Source organism: Coptis chinensis, chromosome 9 (genome assembly GCF_015680905.1).
Source record: "Coptis chinensis isolate HL-2020 chromosome 9, ASM1568090v1, whole genome shotgun sequence".
Classification (NCBI taxonomy): Eukaryota; Viridiplantae; Streptophyta; class Magnoliopsida; order Ranunculales; family Ranunculaceae; genus Coptis; species Coptis chinensis.
The window spans coordinates 70,908,108-70,927,234 of record NC_141464.1 but is presented as its reverse complement, the minus strand read 5'-3'; the positions used below and the strand labels follow the sequence as shown (position 1 = coordinate 70,927,234).

Here is a 19,127-nt window from a genome sequence, read left to right as displayed (position 1 = left end):
TGGAAACAATGACTATCATTTCCTCTTCAATTACTTGTCGATCCGGATAAGCAATTGGAGGTTACTAAACAATTGCAAATGGTTCCTAAAGGCTCCATGCATAGTGTAATTGACATCTCTTGAAGCAGTCCCAAGATTTATGAGATTTGGGCATGTAAGTGCCATTGCCTTTTTCATTCTCGACAAAAGCTGACTTCAACACTACTCGGCTATATTTTCTAACACTAGTGCATTCTCATTTACGAGAATGTTGAAGGTGAAAATCTGAAGAAACTAAGTTCATCAAGTCGGCGAACAGGTGAGAGTTGAGGCATACAAGAGGAATGGGCATGTTCAAAAAAAGTCCATCTGATTCGAGGATGATTCACTGGAGTTCTGAACAGTCTCCAAAAAAAGCAAGTCTTACCTTTTGGGGCCATAAGCTGAATTTGTACTAGAAACCAACATTTAGAAGCTTGCTATGTTTGTCAGAATTGGATTTCTCCGCATTACTGAATTATGCTTCTGAAGCTTTTTCTTTCATTTAAATGTCGCAATTGCATGCATATTAAACTTTTTTCTTAGGTGTTCTCCTTTCATTGATATATCTCTATCAAACACTTACCAAATCATCATTAATCATTACAGAGTGAAAATGAAATAACGTTTTCTTCACGGAGTTTAACCGACCCAATACAGCCGAACGAAACGCCTAATGACCATACGGATTTAGCCCATCTACCAATTGCCCACCTACCTCACCTCACTCTCTAGTCTTTACACTTGTACAGAGAGTATTACTACGGTAATACAGTTTGCCACTGCCCTATATATATGTTCGGGGAATAGTTGCTACCACTTGAGGAACTTGTGATTCAAGTGGTAGCAACTATTTATAAGGTATATCACTGTTGTTGCATGCTCATGTGTGATCCTTGTCAAGATTATTTTAGAGGCGATTTCTATAGCGACATAAAAACAACGTTGTCATGGATGCCAGTATTTCGACTCGAAAGTCTAGAAAGGGAAGGTTGTTTCAGGAAGATAAGCGTGAAGATAGGATCATAGGATCAGTTGCTTGCCTATCAACATTCTGCATTACATCCTCTCTTTTCTCTCTACAAGTTTGCTGGTCGTACAAGTGTATAATGGACGCATTTGGTCCAATGGATAAGTTGATATTCATGAATTTTGTGGACAATGTGCTTCTTCACCATGACACGACTTTTGTAGACAAATCTTGTGTCTCAAGTCAATTGGTTCTTGATGGATCTCTACCATACGTCCATACTAGGTCGTGAAGTTGGAGAACTCGTTCTCAACACGTTTGTGGAGCTCTTACGCACGCTACCCATCTGGTTGTGTATAATATGGGTTAATTTTCTGAACTTACATTTCTCGATTTAATTTGGATATCATCGTGCAATAATTCCAAGTCTAAAGTCTTGAAGTGTTTGACGCTGCGGAGGAGCAGACTTGGTTAGTCTACTACTCAACGAAACATTTTAGAATAATTCTAGGGAGACCGATTATAGAGACCGTTTTTGGTGACCTGCTGACGTATTAAGGTTTTTTTTTTTTTTTTTTTTTTTTTTTTTTTTTCGATTGTAAACTTTCCTTAAAACTTAAACTTTGACCAGAAGTTCTACATTGTCATGCAGCCAACGAGGTGGAGGGCTAATCCCAGCATACTTGTTGGCCCATTTAGCTACCTGATTCGCTTCTTTATTACAATTCCTAGCTACTTGTTGGCCCATTTACTGCATGATAAGCCGTCATTGTTTCTTGAATCTGATTGTAATTGTCTTCAGAACTCCATAGAAAATTTATCTTTTTCGCGGCGAGCTTTCATTAATCTCTCGGTTATCACCGAAAGTACCACCGTGATTTGAAATCAGTAGTCTCGAAAGCAAGAAGTATGGCCATGCAACACCTTTTACATTCACTTTTGCATCGCACTTTCGCTTTTGAACTTACTATAAACTGCACCAAGTGTGCTTCCATCTTGTCGTTTGCATCACAGGTGCCGCTTTCCTCTGCCTTTGTTTTTGTCTCATAGGCTCCATCACAAGAAACCTTATGCCATTGCTTTCGTACTTCACTCTCTTCTCAAGATCTTGAACTCTATTTCTTGAGAATTACTCTCTACATTTGTATGAGTTACCACCGTTTGGTAAGCTTCAAAGACTCTTCTGTTGCATGAGAGTGTGTGTGACCATAGATTTCTTGAAAGCTAAATTCTTTTTTTTCAAACCTAATCATATTTCGGGTTTTCCAAATCTGCTCTAAAAGACATAGTGCATAGGTCTTTGCATACTGACCTTCCAAGTCCTCTTTCTTCAATCCCCATTCTAGCAAGGAATCTAGTGCCGCTCTAACATCTTTCTTCTCGTTCTGCATCATTCTTTGTCCGAGAATAGAACCCATCCAAAGTGCTCTGGCCCATTCACATCCTATAAAGAGGTGGTAGTCTGTTTCAATTTCTTTTTGACAAAAAGAGCGGTACCGCATCTCCTTTGAATTTTCTTATCTCCAAGAGTCAATCCTCCCATATATAGCTTCCATAGAAATAACGAGTACCTGCATCTATATCTAGCTTCCATATTCTTCTTATAGTTCCTAGGTTACTTTTTTTGAGCACTCTCCCTTCTCAGTTTCTCTTATAAGCATCTTGTAGGCTGATTTTACTGTAAGGATTCCTTTGCTATCTCTCCACCAGATGAGCTTATCTTGAGAGGTGGGATTGACTTCCTTGAGGTTGATGCATTCCACGATTGGTTTGGGAAACAATTCTCCCAACCTATCTTAATTCCAATCTGTTGAATCATTTTCTAACAGATGACTTACATGTGTACTATCATCCACTGCCGAGAAAGAGAAGTTATCAATGACATGGTCTGACAGCCGGATTGGTTTATTGTTAAGGAGCAACCAAGGTTCAGTAAAAGTATGTATACTATTACCATCTCCTAGTTTCCACATGTATCCTTCCTTCACTGAGTCCATACTTTTCACAACTCCTTTCCAGAAATAGGATGTAGGTTTTTTTTTTCTAGATGTGTCTTGTGAAATCATTTCCCATTGATATAAACTTCTGAATGTCTTAGCCCAAATAGAATCAGGATCATTTATCATTCTCCAACTGTGTTTTGCAAGCATTGCCATGTTCATGTCTCTTGCTCTTCTGAATCCTAAGCCTCCATTCATCTTTGCTTTGCATAGTTTTTCCCAACTTAGGGTGTGCCACGTATTTGAATTTGCATTGCCATTCCACCAGAAATCCCTATTGATCTGATCCAACTTATCACATATACTAGTAGGTAAATGATACACACCCATAGCATATATTGGAACTGTTTGACCCACTGCTTCAACCAGAGTTGTTCGACTTGCTTGTGAGAGAACCTTGGCCTTCCATCCTGCAACTTTTTTTTTCTCAGAATCATCCACGGATATTCGAAATCTTGCCCTTTTTTCTTACCCAGTAAAATTGGCACACCCAAATACTTTTCTTTTTCCATGAATCTTCTCACTTTCCATTTTCTAAGAAGAATCTTTTGGTGCCGCTGATGTACATTCCGACTGAAGAAAGCACTAGACTTCATCCAGTTAACTTCTTGACCTGTGGCGCTGCAGTACTGACCAAGTATTTCCTTCATGTTACTGGCTTGATTCAAACTTGCCTTTCTGAATACTATCAAATCATCAGCATATAACAAATGATTGATTGGAGGAGAGTTTTGTCTCATCTTAATTCCACTGAGCTTCTTTTCTTCTTCTGCCTTTCCCAACAGTCTTGACAGTGCTTCTGTAACAAGAATGAATAAATATGGAGACAAGGGGTCTCCTTGCCTTAGACCTCTTTGAGGAAGAATGTGACTCAAGGGTGAACCATTTAAAAGAACTTTATATGATACTGTCTCTAGACATTTTCTAATCATAGCTATCCATTTGTTACTGAAACCAAGCTTTTCAAAAACTTGATATAAGAACTGCCACTCCACCCTATCAAAAGCCTTTTTCATATCCAATTTGAGAGCTAGCCATCCTTGTTTCTTCTTTTCCATTCTACTCATGTGATGGAAAATTTAAACTTTGCCAATCCTATGTTGTCACCAATGAATCTTCCTTTGACAAAAGCACCTTGAAAAGGGGATATTATTTTGTGTAAGAGGGCTTTTAATCTATTGGCAAGGAGTTTTGAAATGATTTTGTAGGTAAAGTTGCAAAGACTGATGGGTCGAAATTTTGAGATTTGGTCTGGGGAAGGGATTTTGGGAATCAAAGTTATAAAGGTTTCATTCAAATCAGGTGGGAGCATGTTATAAAGGAAGAAATTCTTAACAGTTTTGGTGATGAGAGGCCCTACTATATCCCAACAACTTTGATAAAACACCCCCTGAAAGCCATCAGGTCCTGGTGCTTTAAGGGGGTGTAACTTCTTGACAACATTCCATATTTCCGTATCAGTAGGTATCTTTCCCAAAATATCATTCTCTCGACTTGTTATAACAGGTTTGAATAGGTTAAGAATAGAAGAATCAGTTTTTGGGCTATCTGTGCTAAAAAGATCAGTGAAAAAAGAATTAACCACTCCACTTACCTCCTCTCTGCCCTTTTTCCAAATCCCTTGTTCATTTTTGAGTTTATCTATCTTATTTTTCCTTCTCCTATATACAGTGGAGATATGAAAAAACTTCGTATTCCTCGCATAGTCTTTTACCCAATTTTGACTTGACTTCTGCCTCCACATGCTAGCCTCTCGCTCAAGTAACTCTACCAACTTGGATTTCAAGCTTTGAATCTTCTGATACTTCCTTTCATTCATGTCCCCAGTCATCAACTTCTCAAGCTGTTTTTTAACATTTCTAATCTCAAAAACCACATTCCCAAACTCTCTCTTGTTCCATACCTTTAGTTTCTCCCTTGTGGCGTTTTGTTTCTGTGCTACCAGTGACATACTCTCATTTTCTTCCACTGAGTTCCAGGCATGCTCAATAACATTTTTACAGTTGTCATCTCTCAACCACATTTCATAAAATCTGAAAGGCTTCTTTGTGATTGGCTCGGCTTTATGTAAACTTATGAAAAGGGCAAGATGATCTGATGAAACATTTGTGACTGTTGTGACTTTAGCCTCTGGAAAAAATTCCATCCATGAAGTAGTAGCTAATGCTCTGTCTAACCTCTCCATTATGTGACTTCCATATGCTCTATTATTGCACCATGTAAATTTTGAACCTCTGTATCCTAAATCAACCAATCCAATGCCATTTATAAAGTCATTAAAGTCTACCATGCTTCTGCTTCTAATATTATTCCCTCCTTCTTTTTCATCTAAACTTGTTATTGCATTAAAATCCCCGAAAAGAATCCAGGGGTCGTCTATATGATAAGCTAAACTTGTTAACTCATCCCAAACTTTCTTCCGATGATGAGAAATTGGTTCTCCATAGACAAATGTAAATACCCAAGATGATGATACAGAGCCAAGATTTGTAACTTTGCCTGTGACATAGTTCTTTGTTGCTGCCTGTATCTCCACATTACAATTTTCCTTCCATAGAACTGTGAGACCACCTTTTCTTCCATCCGCTGGTACTACATGACTACCTTGATATTTTAACTGCTTCCTTACTGTTTCCATTCTTGTTCCTGTTGCTTTAGTCTCAGACAAGCAAATGACATCCGGATCGTGGGCACCGATGAGGTCCTTTATGATATGAACTGAAGAGGAGGTGCCCATCCCCCGACAGTTTAAGGCTATCATGCCTAAAAGTTACCACCTAGTGATAAGGTTATGGTAATCGATTATATATGCTTTTCTAGTATAATTTGTTTTTTAAAGATTTTGTTGTGTATGTTTTTTAACTGCCCAGTTAGAATATGAAGTTACTTTTACCCAGTTTAAGTTCTTTGTTCATAACAATTGAAGTTGAATTCAACATAGGATAGTCCTTTAGTTACCCATTTAAATTTCAAGTACCAATTTAGAATGGTGAGATAAATGACATAGATTTTGACCTTGCCTTCAAAAACCAATCAATACGTGTTGGAACATATATGCTATCAAACTATTCTTCTGTACAACATATTAATTAAACTTGATAGCTTAAATGCGCATTTGACTGCATATTTTTAATAATATATATCCAAAGAGACAATATGGATAAGCCTCTGTATAAATAAATAAAGTTTCTTCAAGAGCTTTATATATACTATAAACCAATATCACTTCTCTTCCAATTATTCTCAACAAAAAACATTGGAGCGGTCATTTGATATAGATTGGAATTTTGCTGCATTTATAAAGACGTCACTCAAATGAGTAAAAAGATGTGGATGAAATCAGCAATGTGGAATCCCTACAATTCAACTTTGGCACAATAAGAGCAGCGACGGACAACTTCTCTGATGCTAACAAACTTGGACAAGGCGGCTTTGGTTCTGTCTACAAGGTTTTGATTATATACTTTTTTTGCTAATTATTAGAATTGAATTGGATATACAACTTTTTCTATTGGATTATCTACTTGTTTACTTGTGAAATTGTGACAGTAAAAATTTCCACAGGGTAGGCTTTTGGATGGGAGAGAGATAGCTGTGAAGACTCTCAAGAAACTCTGTCCAAGGTGTAACAGAATTTAAGAATGAGGCTCTACTAGTTGTCAAACTCCAACATCGACACCATATCTGTTGAAAAAAGACATGGCAGATGTGTCGTTTTTCCAAAAAAAAAGACACTTATGGGTGTCGTATGGTGACCCGTTTTTTTTGCAGTCGTTTTTTTTCTACAACACTTGACAAGTGTCGTTTTCATTTTTTAATTTTTTTTAAAACAAGGCCGAATCAGGGCCAAAAGAAGCCCCTAGCCCAAAATCTACTAAATCATAGCCGAAAGAAGCCCACCCAATATAGGGTAATTGGATCCATTCTTTCCTAACCCAAAATTCTCTTTAGAAGCACAGCCCATATCCAAATATACCTTCCATAAAAAAAATAAAGAAACTTCACAAAGTAAATAATGGGTCGATGCTCCCACAACACTCAACATGCCCAAAAGTGACAGCAGTGACCGCGATGTATTAATGTTAGTGTGTCCATAAAACCACTACACTATTTAACCAAAGTCCTACCCACCGATGAAGCCCAATCCGGACTTTGGCCGTCAAAACTAACAAGCATTAGAAGCCACCCTGCAGGGAGTTAAATAGTGTAATTACTAATTAGAGACAAGATGAAATTAATAGCAGTGATCACTAAAAGTAGCTTTGCATCTGCTCTAGTCAATTTTCGATCAGAAGGTAGGTTTGCATCTTTTGGATTAGCTAATTGTATGTGGAATTGTGGATAAGAAAACTACTCTTGATTCATAAAAATCAATTATTAACTAGTCGTCATACTCATTAGTACTTGTTACATAATCCATTTGCTCCAAGAGACAATAAATTAGTGGACAGGCAGCAAAGAATGTATTAAAAAGAATAATGTTGATGCATACTCCTTAATCCCCCAATCCCCACATATATAAGAAACACATTTCATACGATCAAAACTAGGCACCTTGATAAATCGAAGAGGCAGGACCTAGACATCCTCGTTCTCATCATCTTGAAAGATGATCTGCATGTAATCTAACAAAAAATGGTGCTAAGTTCGAAAACCTACGCTTGTCGTATGGTGGAGCTAGACTTTCCAACCGGGTTTTTTTTGAAGGTAGGGCTTTTGCTATACCGGTTAACACACATTCATGTCCACTAAAAGCAATCTCTAACCTTCTTTATAATAAGGATGGAGATTTTCAAAATTGGGAATAAGTACCAACTCCTGCTTCGAGACATCAATAAAAGATAAAAAGCAGAAGCAAATAAACACACGAAGGCCCGGAATGAACAAAAAAAAAATAACATTGGAGGGTCATTCTTTAACTAGGAAAAACTAAACCATCATGTTTTCCATTCAGAGGCAATTAGAAAATAAAGACCCACTGCTATATACACTGACCTAAAAATCCATAAAATGACAATACAGCTGCTATGCTACTAAACATGACAATATGTATACCAACGTGATAGAATTGACGTGTTTCTAATAATATAGATATACCTAGGGTGCGGAGAGCCCTTGATTGGCTTCTCTCCGTGCTTTCTCCATGAATACTCATCGGTGGTATATCAGCAACCTTGTTACTAATAGCTGGCACCTTAATTGATCTCTTCACTCTTAGTTTCCTACATAAACACAATAGCAGTTAGCAACTAAATATAGGTAAGAGCAATAAGCTAACATAAAGAATGATATGAAATTAAACCTTCTCTTTGAGCAATGGCATTTACCACTACTTCCACATTTGACATTTCCATCCGGTCCCCTAACGAACACCTCCTTTTGTGCATTTGTTGAGAACTTGATGACTGTGGTGCACCAATCAACTGGAAAGAGTTGCTACTCAAGTTAGCCACACTACTGTCAAAGCTTCCTTTGTATTATGTCTAGGTGGAAATACTGCATCTTGTTCCTTGGTGTTAACATCACGTAGAGCAGCAGAAACTAACTTGCTGCTTTGACCTGAAACGGGCAAAATTGAATTTTCGTGGTGGCTAAATGAATTTCCTAAAATAGTTGTTCTGCAGAGAAGATGACACGCTCTGCCAGCGGTCTACTCGGGACCTTGCTCTCCAAACTGAAGACATTACAGCAGTGAAATGTTTCTGAAGTAGTAGCTCATTATCTGGCAGCTCACTGGCCACATCTAATAAGGTCCAAACACTATCCTGTAAGGAAGAATGATTGCCCGCAGTAAATCACCTCTTCCCCAAGTAAGCAGCAATATAAGATTTTATTTTCTTCATTAAATGCAGATCTTAATGAAGCAACAAATTTTCTCATACTTATTAAGAAACAAAAATTTAATCTGTAAACGCAGATTGTTTATTAAAGGCAGATTTTAAAAAGAAGTGAAGTCAAAACACACAAAAAACTCTTATGTACTATTGTGGTTCAGTGAAATCAAAATCAAATGTAAAATATGAAATGTGAGGAAATAGTTGTAATACCCATCAACATTCAGCAAACCCACCTGCACAAAAGAAATAAATAGCTTCAAATCTCATTTAGGAAAAAAAAAACATAAAAAAGTTCTTATATATGTGCAATTTTGCTTACTGGTTTGTCATGGATACCAAGTTGAGCCCAAGTGATAACTTCCAATAACTCTTCCAATGTTCCATACCCACCTAAATACACAAATAACTCTTCCATCTTACAGAGAAATAGAAATAAATGGGGACTGATGGAATCAAAAGGTAAGATTTTAGACCTGGTAATGCAATGAAGCAATCGAATGCCTAGCCATTTCAGCTTTCCTTCGATGCATGTCGGCTACTTGGTTTTACTTCTCCAACAGTTTCACCCAGTTATCTGCTTAATAAACAATTTTTTAGACCAAATAATGAATTATAAAAGCACATATCTCAATACATTTGACATTTTCAGCAAAAACACTTTAGTTAGGCAAGGTGATATTAAATCCTGCACCAGAATGGCTCCAACTTATTCTGGTGACTAAAAAGTTGACAAGCCTGCACCAGAACCATTTTCAAAAGGAAGAGGCACCAACTTATTTTTCCCGACTGCAAATGGAAATCGTGAATCACCATATATACGCCTCAGGATGTAATCTAACTTCTTGTGTAGAGAGACTGGGAGCCAATGAAGCCAGTCATTAATGCCTCCTCTTGGCCAGGTAACACGCTGCATACAGAAAATGGTCAATGAAAGCTCATTTGTAACCTGACAAGAATTGGAATAAAAATTACTACTTACATAGAAGGATTGATGATTGGAAAGGCCTACAAAGACGAACTAAACCAATACGTTGATTTTCAGCACCTGAAAAACCGTTACCAATTATAACAGCTCTCTTCTAATCACACTGAAATCCCACCTTGAATATCTCCAACATCCCTATTGATGACGTACTTGGTGGCTCTGGAAGCCTTATTGGCCTCATTATTATTTACTTTTTTCAACCTACTAATTACTAAACACTAATTATTAAAACAAAATCCCCTTTCTTTTCTTTCTTTCTTTCAATTAAATAATTTAATAAGTTTTTGTAATTGAGATTGGTTTTTAGCTGAACTAAAAACAGTTTTTCTTTATCGTGCGAAATCAGTTTTGTTGTGGTGGGTATTAATGGGCCTTTTTTTTTTGTTAGTTTTAGTGCTAGATAATGATATTAGCAATTCACTATTTTGTTAATACCGTGACCTTCAACTTCACTTATGGACAGAAGAAAAATCACTACAAATTCACCAACCTATATTCTAGTAGATTTTATGGCCCAAGCCATATATAAGCAATCACACATAAACTTGTAGGAGAATAGTTAAAACTTATTAAATTAAGAAAGTCAAGTCAAAGCAATACCAAATGAAGATATTGATGAAAGGTGTCTCAATTGTTTAGATCCAAATTAAGCCATATATACTTGAGCAGTAATAAGGTTAAAACAGATCTGGGGTGAGACGGAAAATATCTCGCTACTCTCTATTAATAGCATAAAGATAGAGTTATCATAACCCATAAAGAACATCAAAGGCATGGGAAGTAGTACATACATGATAACTGCATGAAGATAGAGAAGTCCACCATTACTTCAGCAATTTAATACGATTATTGATTTACTTATGACCTTCAATGGCATCCCACAATTTCTGAAAAGATATTACATCAATTACTAGTCTTCAGTCATGATTTTGTAACTCTTTCTACAATCTAGAACTGGTATAAGCAATTAAATAGTATCACAAAATGAAGCAGATTTTCACTCATATAACGCCCATGCTAGATAGAGGTACATTACCTGTTAACATTGGCCACCAATTATTGTAAAGGGCACATGCCTACAACACCACACATAGAATTGATTAGGTAATGGTTAAAAAAATGAATACTTAAATCTGGTTAAAAACAAAGGCCCCCAAGTTCAGCCAAGACACTTTACATGCTGCTACAAGGTAACAAGATCAACATGTAAAAGAGAGTTTTGTGACATCTTGGAGGCAAGAGCTTAGATTTTTTCTACAAAGAGCTTCTATTTTCAAAAAGAACTAAAATCAATGCTAACAAGCCATTATTACGCTAACATGTTCCATATTTTTTTCAAATTGGCTGAATTGGTGCAGATACTTGACTCAGCCAAATTTCAACAAATTGCATCGTTATACCAGTTAAAAACTCATAAGCTTAAGGCTCTGGAGGCACGGAGTACAGTATACCTTTAAAAAAGGGTATAAACTCATAAGAATAGAAAATGAGCATAAAGCAAACGAAATAAACTCAAAAGGGTATAAACTTTAAAAAAGTGAAGATAAGAAAGTTCTGATTACATTATGTATGCTGAAGATGCAAGAAAATGTACGACATAATTCGTATTAACAGATGACAGAAGTGTATTAACAAGCTTAATTCGAATGATATAATTTTATTGGAGCATTGAATTCAATTTCCAAATTTCGAGAAGCTCCAAAATTCCTAAACACAATATTAAATTCCTATACACACATTGAAAGTTCAGTTAAAATTCGTTAATTTTTTTTCCAGAACCTAAAACTTACAATACAACAAACAACTGACAAAATGCAATTGAATTATAACTGACTGATACTTTTGTAACCATTACTAGTCATTTCCACCATAACATTAATGTTTTCTAATAAGGAGACCACACATTTCAAGTCATTTCAAGCTATATTTCATATCGTCACATCACAAAAAAGCTAAAAACAATCAATAATAAGCTAAAAACATATCCAAAATAAACATTTAACATTTATACAAAAATTGAGGGCTATGAAAGCAAGGTTTGTTTACTTACTGATGATATTAAAACAATGATCAAACAAATGAAAGTGAACAATCTGTAATGATTAAAAAGTGATCGAAATCAATCAAAACATCAATTGAAGTGATCGAAATTAAAACTAAAATCGTTTATTTGGGATCGAAATCAAAAGATCAATTTAAGTGATCGAAATTACCTGAAGAGAGATGGTATGTGATTGAGAAGAGAGTGATTTGAGAGCGATTTGAGATTTGAGATTCGAGAGTGATTTGAGATTCGGAGAGCGATTTGAGAGCGAGGGTTTTCTTATTTTTGTGAAGAGAACGAATGAGTGAAAAGTGATTTTTTCTTTTTCTTTTTGTTCTCTCCTGTTTTTTATCTATGGGTTCTGATCCGACGCCTCATCGGGGACTTCAACGACACACGTGGTGCGTGCTCATAACAGACTAAAGAAGGGCGTCGGTAGTCTTGTCTTTTTTTCGAATATCTGGTGTAGTGTCGGAATCTTGTAAAGCTTTTAGGTTTCTGCTTGGAAGAGGACGAAAAACTTCTCATATACGAATTTGTGCCAAATGCAAGCCTCGACCATTTTATTTTTGGTTTGGCTCGAAACTTCCTCATAAAACATTCCAGTTTATCTTCTTTAGTTGCAAAACACATGATATAGTTCAAGAAGTAGTGCTTCATTCTACCTTAAGATTAATTTGATTCTATATATTCTAGTTCTATACAGATCAATAAAACGTTCATATCTGAATTGGGAAACACGCTACAAAATCATTGGAGGGATTGCTCGAGGTCTTTTTATCTTCATGAGTATTCACGTCATAGGATTGTTCATCGTGATCTCAAAGCTGGGAATATTTTGTTAGATGCAAAAATGATTCCTAAAATTGCAGATTTTGGCATGGCAAGGCTTTTTGTTATGCACCAAACTGAAGACAGTACCAACAGAATTGTCGGAACATAGTATGTGTGAGAACTTAACTTGCTTTTAATAGTACTTTCATCGAATATTATCAGTTTCTTACCAATAATAATAGTTGGAAAGAGGATGAATATATTCTCTACAGCGGAACTCATCAATCTGATTAATATCTCAAGCAGTGGATATATGGCTCCGGAGTATGCAATGCATGGGCAGTTCTCAGTGAAGTCGGATGTCTTCAGTTTTGGTGTATTGATTCTAGGGATGTCCTTCTTGCCTGAAACCCGAACAAAATACTAGCACTGAACCCTGTCCGAATCTGACAAAATCCGAACTCGAACCCAAACCGAAATACATAGAGTAGGGTTTGGTCACACTCTAAATCTGGACCGACCCGATAATTTAGCCCTAAACCCGTTAAAAGGGCTAAAAAACCCAAAATGGAACCCGGATCGAAATCGAACCCCAAATCCGGTTTCAATTGCATACTACTAATCTCATATAAAAGAATGAGTTAGATAAATATTTGGATTATGATCTCATTCATGTTTACAATGATGAGTTATTTAATATATTGGATTATGAAAACATTTATGTCAGGATTTCCAATTTTTTCAGTAATTGCACGTGATCATGTGTATATAGTTCATTCCGAGTCTATATTTTTTAAAACATATCAAATAATTATGTCCGAATACAGGCAATAATTACTTTCAAGTTCATTTGAAGTTTTATTTTGTTTGAAAAATTGGTGGATAGCCGAAAAAGGAATAAAATATAAATATATATTTCAAATAAAATTTTTATTGTCTTCTTTCTTCATTTATACTGGATTTTATCCTACTCGAAACCCGAGTCCGAGCCCGATGGATACCCGAAATATAGAGTTAGAATAGGAGTTGGTCACATTTCTCAACAAAATACCCAACCCGTTGAAAACCAGTTCGGGTTCAAGTAATCCGATACCCGTTCAAAACCCGAAAAATTGGGTTCGGACCGGGTCAGCCGGTCAGGTACCGTTTGTACATCCCTAATTGATTCTAGAGATTATAAGTGGCCAAAAGAACAAGTGTTTCTTTCAATCAGAACATGCTGAGAACCTTCTAAGTTATGTAAGTACGACCATGTACTTCATTTCTGTCTATATGAAATCTTCCTTTTTATTTCCTGGTTCAGTCCTTACAATGGTGCGTACTGTATTCTAGGGATCTTCATTTCCTTGAAAGCATTTGCTTTCCTAGATTCATGTATTATAAATGAATTGTTGCAGGCATGGAAACACAGGGAGGGAGGCACAGCTCTAAAGTTAATAGAACCAGCACTGAAGGGACAATATTCAAGAACTGACGTGATGAGATGCATACATATTGGGTTGCTGTGTGTTCAAGAAGATATTGCATTGCGTCCCACAATGGCAACAGTTGTTTCCATGCTTAATAGCTACTCTGTCACCCTCCCATTACCTTCAACTCCCCTTTTTGTTAACAGTCACGAGCCGTTGAGTACAGGGGATAATGTAGGACATACAGATCAACAATGCCGACCATTCTTGCCTGACCAGTCAATCAATGAAGGAGAGCGAATTTGTGGACAGACTTGTCTACAAACAGCAGTTTCTCATTGGTCCAAACACTTTGTGGGCCAGATAAATAGATTTTTCGGGCAGCTAAACAGTTTTTCTGGACAGCCTCTCCACCAATCAGCACATGAGGGGCTTATGGACAGCAAATAGTTGTATGTCCACAAAATTATTCTGATCAATGAAGTATCAGTTACCAAAATATACCCTCGATAACGCTTGAAAGATGAACGGTATTGTCGTGTCTCAATAATGTGCTACGGATTGTAGGATGTCGGATATTTGCGTCAAAGTGAGACTTGACGAAATGTTGAGATAAACAAAAACAAGAAATGACATCTTAAGTATTCATTTTGTGTACTTCAATCAGGATATTCTGTTGACACGATCATATTTGCAATTGGCTGTAGTTTTCTTAATTTTGGATGCGGAATTGCGGACCAATGACCCCGTAGATGATTAATTTTGAACATAAACTAATACTAGCAGGAATATCTACACTATATGATAGCCGGATCTTTAGGAGCAAAATTTCTCAACCGAACTGTGTATTTGTAATCTCTCTATTTTATGATTTTAGAACCACCTCCCTTAATTATTCTAATCAGCTCCCTCTTTTTTAAATAATTTACCAAAAACTCTCTCACTTTATTGAAATTATACTTAGCTTCATATTATTTAAAATAATTTAGAAAACCTCATTCATGTCACTCAAATTATATTCAACCCCTCCTAATGTTTTATATTATTTTTTAGATTATAACTAGAATTCAAAAAATCATACTATCAGATAAATGTTAGAGGGACAGGTTTAAAAATTTGAAAAAACACCGATGCGTAGCACGGTTCGCATACTCGTGGTCATAAAACTGCACAGCGAAATTCTGCTGCGCTCATAAGCTGACCTCGCGACTAAATGTGCAGATAGCATTTGCGTGTATGTGCCACTTTCTAACAAGGATACGGAATTATGGATATTCTTGTTTTGTTTCGGTTTTGCAATTTATGATATTAACTTTCCAAGTCAGCTTTCCTAATGGCATCTCTAAACGTATCATAATCTAGATGCCCCCAAACATAAGTGCACATTACACATGGACAACATACGCAGAGTTTTCAAGCTCAAGATAGCCTACAGGCCGGTCTTCATTGTGTGTGACGCTTGCGGAATTTTTGTTTCCTTTATAATCTGTTTCACAACATTCATTTTTTCAACAAATAATAATTCAAGAAATTCAATGTTCTCGCATATTTTGTAAGAATTGGAAGTCTTAGCTTTGCAATACAACCAAAGTAACCTATCATAACATGGCTTAATGGCTATATGAAGAATGACCCTATTGAACTCTCTTTACTGCACAAATTTCCAATGCAGATACAGCGGGGTCGACTGTATCAAGCAAGTGTCTTGGATACCACCTGCTAGTGATGTTGTGAAAATCAATACAGACGGCTCCTCTTTTGGCAATCTGGGTAATGATGGCACAGAAATTATGTGCAGAAAATGTGCAAATGTAATCATATGAGTTCTTGCACAAAGACTTGGGGTTGTGACTAACTATGAAGCTGAATGCTTAGTCATTGTTCTCACAGCAGAGGTGCAGTGGCAGCAAAACAGGGATGGATAAGATGCAAATCTTATACAGCGTAAATGTGTGATAGCATTATTCTTATTAACAGAACATAGTATGTGACATATTGACATTCCACTCTCTTCTTATTAATGAAAATGACGCAAGAACCTCTGCAGGGATTAAGAGAAGTGAGACACTGGAATAGAATAGTTTAAGGTTAACTGTGAGACCAAAAGATTCAGTCATATCCACATCCTTCTTTTCTGCACCACTAGGCAATTAGCAAGAATAGATTTAACAGATGTAAGGGCAAATGATATTCCTGGACTAATCTCTCTCTCCCCCTCCCCCCCTCCGGTTTTAGCAGGAATATTATAGCCTTACCCTCTCCCCCCACCCCCCCAGTTTAGCAGGAATATTATAGCCTTCTAGGCTGGGTCATTAATTGCTGTAGTCTCCCTGGGACAGGATAAAATAACAGGAGGATGTAACCTTCGAGCCTCTTTGATGACACAATTGAAGTAGCTCATTTGATTGATATCATTTTCATCCACTTTTGACTTTGTTCAACCTACACAGCATACCTCTTCTCGACAAATAGTTCTCAATATAAGTTCTCAGAGCCTTGGTATAAGTTCTCAATATAAATGACCTATGCTCGATCATACTTGACAAATAGTGCCAAACAAACATATCATGACTAACAAGCAAGAAAAGAAAAAAACCAAAAGTTTCACCAAACGCAAGGTAATAGCCACCAGCCATGTTAATTCTTTAACATCACTATGCTAATACTAGGCATGCTCAATCTGTTTTTTGATATTTCAGTTCATGTGTTTATAGGGAAACAATCAGAGCTGCTGATTACTTGGCAAGCTTAGCTAGTATATAGAAACTAAATCCTTTATTGGTGCTAACCAAATCAATTCAAAATCGTAATAGTATCTTACTGTGCAAATCCTGAGCTTGATACTTCTAGGATACTCTACATAGCTCTTCAAATCATTTGGTCTTTTGGTTTTGTGGGTCTGTAGAGTACAGAGCTGAAATATGGGTCTTAGGCGAATTCCCAGCCAGAACATCCCGTCTTAGCACCCTTATCATGAGATATGTTCTGTTCGTAAAATGAGCATGTCTGCCATAATTCTTGGTGTTGGCATTGTTTCAATATTCCGTTTAACCTCAGTATCTGTTATCTTAATTTTTCCACAAGTTAGCCATGCAGGCAATAATGGTAGCTTAGCTTCAGCCCTCTGGTATGCCTCCTCAGGTGCACCTCCACAAATTGCAACTTCAACGGGACTGTTTTTACCCTTCTTGCAAGTGTTGAGTTTTATTGGCAGGACAGCTGAAGCTGCTGTGCCAGGGTAATTTCTAACACCACCAGGCAAGTCAGGGAACTTGCAGATAGTCTTTCCAGTCTTAGGGTCGAATAGGATTGAACGATAGTTAGCCATAATGCAGAGGTTTCCACCTATGGAAAGGTGTACAGAGGGTAGAGATTGTTCTCTGACCACCCTGGAATACGGTCATTGGTCTCTACTAGAAGTGGTAGCTCATAAGCTTTGTGGTTATATTCTCCCTCAGCTGGAATAAATTTATAATGTGGCATGTTGCGACCCCCCACCACAATGAAACTACCATCAGGTAGAATTTGCTGTGTAGCTAGAATACTGGTACGGACAAAAGAAAAACGAGGACATATTATCCATACAAAAATAAGGACATACTAACAAAAACGCATAATCATCTCCTCCACATTATGTTATTATAAACATTTGGATTCAGTTCAGTAAACCTTGATTTCTCCTACAGTACTATATACTATTAAATTATCATGCTAAGAAGAGATGATATAAATCAGTTACCCTATGCATCTTCAATTTTATAATAATGGAATCTAGTAATGTTTATAAGCCGAAGAGACACCGGACAGACCATATTTAAATCACAAAACAAAAAAAGTGCAGGGGTAATTCATCATTCTAAAAACTTACCATCCTATGTCAGTAAGTGTTCTTGGATATTTCTTCCAGTCACATGACTCCACCAGCTTCCACAAGTGTACCATCGACATTGAGCCCACCAGACGAGCACCATGTGTCAGTTTCAACCTGTAAAAAAGCCTGTTAGCAACCCATTATAATTGGAAAACAAGAGAATCACAGATAAAGACTTTATATATGTGAATGTGAGTTTGCACTGACATGCATTATACTGTGCGCAGAATAATGCACCACCAGTTTGTGATAAAGATATAAAAGGAGGCCAAAAGGATCATACAAACAGACCTTAAGGGGTCTACCAGCTGCAGTCTCTAGATCATACTTTCCAGAATGAGCCCAGCATTTTACGGTGTCCTTCAGCTTACGGCAATTTTCTTTGGGCATTGGAACTTAGGATGGGCCAAGAACAGTCAAATTGAACATTACGATTTGTTAGTTATTAGGAAGAACAATAAAGTGCGTATCCGAAATTCCAGCATTTTCTCTTACAAGTTCCCATGCACCCTTATAGTTAGACTCAAAATCATTTGTTCCCTTAGTTTGAGCCAAATGATATCTTAGTATGTCTGTTGATTGAATCCAGTTCTTCTGATGGATCACTTTGTTCTGATTGATCATATTCTGTTAACTTACTATCTAAGTTATTCCAACATTTTCATTCACCTCACTTAAGTTCCAATAGTTTTTGAATTCTCATTTGCGACATAAAGCTTTATAAAAATATCAAAAGAAGCAACCCTTATAAGCTGGTTGATAAGATGCAAGTCAGCAACATTCAAAGAGGCATAAGGAAATCCAATTCTTCCCACATTCAGTAATAAACGGTAACGAATTGGTAGTGTAAATTACATCAATTTGCAAAAGCAAACACGGAATACAAAGAAACATTACATCGATCATATCACTAACAAAAATAAATATGAAACTGACAAAATGGAAAACTTGCAAGCTGAAAACATACAAGGAAGAATAACATCACTCAATTTCTTGAGGCATTTTCAATTTCGAATGATAACACTTTTTTGACTGTGCAATCTCCATAAGCCCCTTCACTTCCTCAACCTTCGACTCTTTCACCAACCCATCAACCACAACCTGCACCATGCCCGCGGAAACATGGCAATTAGAGCCAATACTCTTTTCACAAAGCTTAAGAGCAAGACCAAACTCCCCTTTCTCACAAACACAGGGAATGAGTGCCTCAAAAGTGAAC

General features: G+C 36.8%; 1 protein-coding gene, 2 long non-coding RNA genes and 1 pseudogene across 4 annotated transcripts; all 4 read right to left on the bottom strand.

Moving 5' to 3' along the window:
* Positions 1-2,784: 2,784 nt before the first annotated feature.
* Positions 2,785-4,046, bottom strand: LOC147477769 (uncharacterized). The gene is made up of 2 exons (XM_086586077.1): positions 3,461-4,046; positions 2,785-3,398 (listed from the first exon to the last, which is right to left on the bottom strand). Exons 1-2 carry the CDS (start codon positions 4,044-4,046, stop codon positions 2,785-2,787), a joined length of 1,200 nt encoding a protein of 399 aa, XP_086442203.1.
* A 4,995-nt stretch (positions 4,047-9,041) lies between these two features.
* On the bottom strand, positions 9,042-9,360 carry LOC147477768 (uncharacterized). The gene is made up of 3 exons (XR_015208447.1): positions 9,299-9,360; positions 9,145-9,215; positions 9,042-9,058 (listed from the first exon to the last, which is right to left on the bottom strand). It is a non-coding gene; the product is annotated as an uncharacterized LOC147477768 (long non-coding RNA).
* A 191-nt stretch (positions 9,361-9,551) lies between these two features.
* Positions 9,552-12,618, bottom strand: LOC147477767 (uncharacterized). The gene is made up of 6 exons (XR_015209337.1): positions 12,024-12,618; positions 11,861-11,903; positions 10,847-10,886; positions 10,602-10,697; positions 9,805-9,870; positions 9,552-9,732 (listed from the first exon to the last, which is right to left on the bottom strand). It is a non-coding gene; the product is annotated as an uncharacterized LOC147477767 (long non-coding RNA).
* Positions 12,619-16,570: 3,952 nt separating this feature from the next.
* Positions 16,571-18,350, bottom strand: LOC147477766 (aldehyde oxidase GLOX1-like; annotated as a pseudogene). Its single transcript, XR_015208568.1, has 3 exons — positions 18,200-18,350; positions 17,906-18,022; positions 16,571-17,581 (listed from the first exon to the last, which is right to left on the bottom strand). The product of XR_015208568.1 is annotated as an aldehyde oxidase GLOX1-like (transcript).
* Between the last annotated feature and the right edge of the window lie 777 nt (positions 18,351-19,127).

Coding starts and splice junctions, on each gene's coding strand:
- LOC147477769 (XM_086586077.1), bottom strand. CDS start 4,046: ATGGAAAAGAAGAAACAAGGATGGCTAGCTCTCAAATTGGATATGAAA. Junction 3,399..3,460: donor GGGTGTGCCAATTTTACTGG/GTAAGAAAAAAG, acceptor AAAAAGTTGCAG/GATGGAAGGCCAAGGTTCTC.